Source organism: Quercus lobata, chromosome 1 (genome assembly GCF_001633185.2).
Source record: "Quercus lobata isolate SW786 chromosome 1, ValleyOak3.0 Primary Assembly, whole genome shotgun sequence".
Lineage (NCBI taxonomy): Eukaryota > Viridiplantae > Streptophyta > Magnoliopsida > Fagales > Fagaceae > Quercus > Quercus lobata.
This window is the reverse complement of record NC_044904.1, coordinates 28394315-28399324: the sequence shown is the minus strand read 5'-3', so window position 1 is coordinate 28399324 and position 5010 is coordinate 28394315. Positions and strand designations below refer to the sequence as shown.

Sequence of the window (5010 nt, the reverse complement as noted above, 5' to 3'; positions counted from 1 at the left end):
ATTTGCATACTTTCCTCCTCAAGATCAACATCAACCTGAAGCAAAAATCTACCAAATCATGAGCCATTTAATGAGCCAAGAAGAAATGAAGACAAGGAACTAAAAAAATTCAAGAACACACCGGATCAGGCCAAGGGATTTCATGGTATGCTCTGGCCAATCCAAAGGCATGGAACTATATGTTCCATTAGGATTCATCACTTCATATTGCCATGCCAGAAAATGAGAATAAGTCTCCATGAAAGAATTAGAAGAGCTACCAGCATGATGAGGAGAGAGAATTTCTTCCTCTCCCTCTCCCTCTTTCTCTCCTTCAGAAGATGGAGCCTGAAAATCCAACATGCAAATGTTGTCACCAAATGGAAAAGGAATACGCAAGATGAAAATTTGACTTCAAAAGGGAAAAGAAATACCGATATGCTGGCCAACACGAGCCCGTCAGTCCTGTGTGCTTTAAAATAAGTTTTCTCAAGGTTTTTTGATACATTTTTCAAGGATTTTGATCCTTGAAAAAAGTCAACTTTGTTGTAGTGGGGAGATTAATTAAAAAAGCATTTTTAAAATTTGAAACTCTATTTTATAATCACAGTTTTTTTTTTTTTTTTTTTGAAACTTTATAATCACAGTTCCTCATATCATTTTTACAAATGCCTATTTTAAACTCAAAAAATAGTTTTTCAATGACTTATACAAACGCACTATTAATTGGTGAAGGCTAAAAAAAACCTACATTACTTATTAACAATGATTCTAAACATTTGGTGGAAATTTTTAATGCAACAATCAGGTGAGAAGATTTAGAAGGTAATATATACAAAAAAAATACCTACATTACTCATTAACAATGATTCTAAGAATTGTGTGAAGCTGTCACTATTAAACGATGGAATGGTCCACATTTCAACTTGGCAAAAATGCAGCAATGCCCTCCTGAACCACCGCCACCACCTCCTATAGTGTCCATAGGATTTTGTACTTACTGAGTCGTGACAATGAACTCAGTACGTACAGAGTTGAGGTGGTGAGCTGTGACTCTGGTGCTGGGTTTCAAAAGTGACTAGATTGAACCTTTTTGTTTTTCTTGGAAGAAATGGGTCCTACAGACTCCTACTCCTGGAGGGTTTTGGGGTTTGATTTATTTGTGAAAGGGAGTTTTTATGTGAAAATTATAGAAACCAAACAAAAGAAATGGAGATGGTATTTGTACTGCAATGCTATTGCTACTTTCTTGCGTAGTACAACAAAAGCCAAGCGTACTTTAGTTTCCTTTGGAGTACTGTGGGCTTTAGTTTTTCTATCGAATCCTTTTTTTCCTGGGCATGAGAAGTGTTCCATCCATCTATTTTCTTTCTTTCCTTATTTTAGCGGATAAAATTAATGTCCAAAGTCAATAATTAATTATGATAATGGCCAATAATGGCCTCTTGGGTCTGCAATGGAAGTACTATTAGGTTGAGCAAATTAAAAGAGCATCATGGTAGTACATGATGTACTGGTACTACATAGATGAGTTTAGGTACAACCACCACGAAAATGGCCTCCTTTCCCTTATAAACTCACTTATACCTATAATCGTTAATTTCAATTTCCTAAGAGTGAAAGAGTCATATACATCAAAAAATATGAAATCACACATGACATTATTCTGGGGTGATGCCATTGAAATTCTCTTCCCAGGTTGGCCAGGCTCAAACTTCAACTCTTATATGTTAGCCTTAACACTTGTGTTTGTGCTCAGTTTGGCAGTAGAGTGGCTTTCGCATACCAAATTCATCAAGCCTACCATGGATAACATCACAGCTGGGATTTTACAAACTGCAATGTATGCATTTCGAGTTGGAATGGCCTATTTGGTCATGCTTGCAGTCATGTCATATAATCTTGGCATTCTACTAGCTGCAGTTGCAGGATATACAATAGGGTTCTTCATCTTTGGCAGTAGGGCTTTTGACGATTCAAAAATATCAAAGATCTCTCCTTGCGAGGATCCAGCTGATCTTCCACCACTGATTTGCTAATCAGAAGAGCACATCAAACTTTAATTTGCAGCTGTATGGTCATTATAATTTCTTTATGCATATTGGTATATATACTCAATTGTATATGATTATCCTATTTTCTGTGAAACTTAGTACTCCAAATTTATAATTTTTTGTAACAATATTTGGATCTTGCAAACAAAAATAATGTACAAGTTGTTGTGCCTGCGTATCTTGCAAGAAAATTTAAATTCTAGGTTGAGAATTGCAGATTTTTCATTTTTGCATACTAGAAGAAAATCCTTCAACTTCATTTTTGTTAATTATCTACTCATCTAATATCTCAGTTCAAGAGGAACCTTTTTAATTAAATTAACGTATTGTATTAATTATCACAGCCGAATCAGTTTAACCCTCCCCGGTTTCCTTAAGATTTTTCTTCTTTTTTTTTTTTTTTTTTTTTTTTTTTTTTTTTTTTTTTGAGGAGCTCCTTAAGATTTTTCTTTGGAACTTAGTTGAAAATTAATTAAAGTTCTACTTTGACCATTAATTTAGTACTGGTGATTTATTCTGTTCGGCCTTTTCTTTTATTTATTTAGTTTATCTACAATTTTGAGAGTCTCATTACTATTATATTTTAATTAATTTTCAACAAATAAACAATGAAATTTAAATTTAAATATGAAAAAAAAAAATGCATCCAAATTCCAAACGCACGCATACTCAGTTAATTAGTTCCCCACAAGTTTTATTATTATATATTGGATCATAATTATATACTTCACGTCTTTGATTTTTTTTTTTTTTTTGATACAAGATCTTTGATCTTGATAATTAATTAATTATACTACTCGTGGTCTCGGTTTGCAATTTGCATGAAACGCGCAAATGGGCCTTCGACTATCCCAAATTATACGTACACTACTCTACTTGCCATGTGTTTAGCGCTATTGGGCCCTAGCTCCCACTTCAAGCCCTTACAATAAAGCCCAAAACACCCTACCTCCTTGCCTCTCTCCCCTAGGAAAAGCCCAAATGAGTATAACTCTATGTTTGAGGCTTATCTATTTTGATAGATTACCATGTAGACTAAAGAAAATATTAAAATGTATGTATAATTTTTTTCTTTTTAAAAAAAAAAAAACTTAGTATATAGTTTTTGCCCCTCTCATAAAATAATAAATTTAGATAAATTCCATTTTCTTAAAACAATTGCTTATAACATACTCTCATATGAAAGATGAAATTCACAAGTAGGAGATTCACTATTGTATAAGAAGGATGTTACATGTAACCATTACATAAAATATATACAATTTCCAAACTTTATAAGAAGATGAAATTCACATGTATGGGATCCATCTTTATATAAAGAATGATGTTGTATGTAATTATTACATAAAATATACCATTTTCCAAACTTTATATGAAATTTACAAGTGGGAAATCCACCGATATATAAGAAAGATGTTGCATGTAGCCATTATATAAAATATACTATTTCCAAACTTCCAGACCACGACCAAAACGGTAGAGATTTTGTTTTGGGTTGAAATGTTGAATAAAAAATCATGAGGAATACTTCGCATGCTAGGTTGGTGGCTTGATTTTCTCAACACAACTTATATACCAATTGACACTATATATCTGTATGGATTGCACCACTGGATCATATTACCCTATATTGGAAAGAGGGAGGAGAAAAAAAGAATAGTTATTATTATTATTATTATTATTATTATTATTGAACTCTTGGCATTCTACTTTTCATTATTTTTAAAACTGCCTTTGTTGCTTATTTGAAATTGATTTTTCCAAAAACATAAGTTGAAAAAAAAAAAAAAAAAAAATCTTTTAGATATAACCAACATAAGTTGAAAAAATTTTCATGTTCACCCTTCACGTTAAATCTTGTTTTTATGGTAGTTCAACCATCCATTTTTGTTAGTAATATAACAGTTAAATGTCCTTCATGTTTTGTTCCTTAAAAATAAAAATAAAGTGTCCTTCATGTTTAATATTTTTGTTAAATACTCGCTCTAAAATGTTATACAATGTATGAATTTTATGGTTAAAGCCTTGTAGGTAGAAGAACATATTATAAATAGTCAAATTACACATAAATAGATTACATGACTAAGAGGAAAACTAAATCAAACATGAAGGTCTAAATAAAAAATTTGAAATAGAAAAGATTAAAGCTGAGTTTAGATTGCGATGAAAAGGAAAAAAATGCATGTTTGCGTTTTTTCTGTAGATCCCGTGTACTATTCATGATACTCGCAAGTACGGATTTCAGCAAATTTTTCTTTAAAACTGGGTCCCACAGTATTATTCACACATTTAAAAATTATTTTGCTACAATGTTTTTAGTTTTTAGCAATAAATGATATCCAAACAGACGCTAAGTGAAAATAACCCCAAACTTTAAAGATGAAAGACTTACTTTAATCTTTTTTATTTTTTTTTAAAAAGAGCATTTGGATATGTGTGTAGCACATATATAAAAAGGTTAGTTGTTGTTATTGTTACTACTTTTATTATTTGTAGATGAAAAGATTAGCCACACCTTTTTAGAGTATAGGGACTAGTTATTCGTTTATAATGACAATTCCTTAAATTTTAGGAATAGCTATTCCGATCCTCTCTAATTGTGCTAGTGGTGTTTTTTTTTTTTTTTTTTTTTTTTTTTTTGAGAATCTCTAACTGTGTGTTTTGGATGTGGCATGTGGGGCCAGAATTTGGGGCAAAGACATAATTTTTAATTCTATTAACATTAAATTTTGTGTTTGGCTAAAACAATTATAACAATTTAATATATTTCTTAGAAGATGTAATAATTTATAAATTTAATATATTTCTAAAAATATGAATTTTCCATATAAACATAAAAATTATTAAAATTAACAATCATAAAATAATTAATTTAATATATTCTTAAAAATATATTACTTAGCATGTGTAATAATTTTTATTTTTAATATATTTCTAAAAATATAAATTTTTCATATGCACATAACAATTATAAAAA

The 5010-nt window shown here is 30.6% G+C and overlaps 1 protein-coding gene across 1 annotated transcript; it reads left to right on the top strand.

Moving 5' to 3' along the window:
- The first annotated feature begins 1329 nt into the window (after positions 1-1329).
- Positions 1330-2207, top strand: LOC115992840 (copper transporter 6-like). Its single transcript, XM_031117109.1, has one exon. The coding sequence runs from the start codon at positions 1485-1487 to the stop codon at positions 2016-2018; it is 534 nt and encodes a 177-aa protein (XP_030972969.1). The 5' UTR covers positions 1330-1484; the 3' UTR covers positions 2019-2207.
- The last annotated feature ends 2803 nt before the right edge of the window (positions 2208-5010 follow it).

What these genes read in the sequence shown, in the direction of transcription:
- LOC115992840 (XM_031117109.1), top strand. Translation starts at nt 1,485, where the DNA reads ATGATGTACTGGTACTACATAGATGAGTTTAGGTACAACCACCACGAA.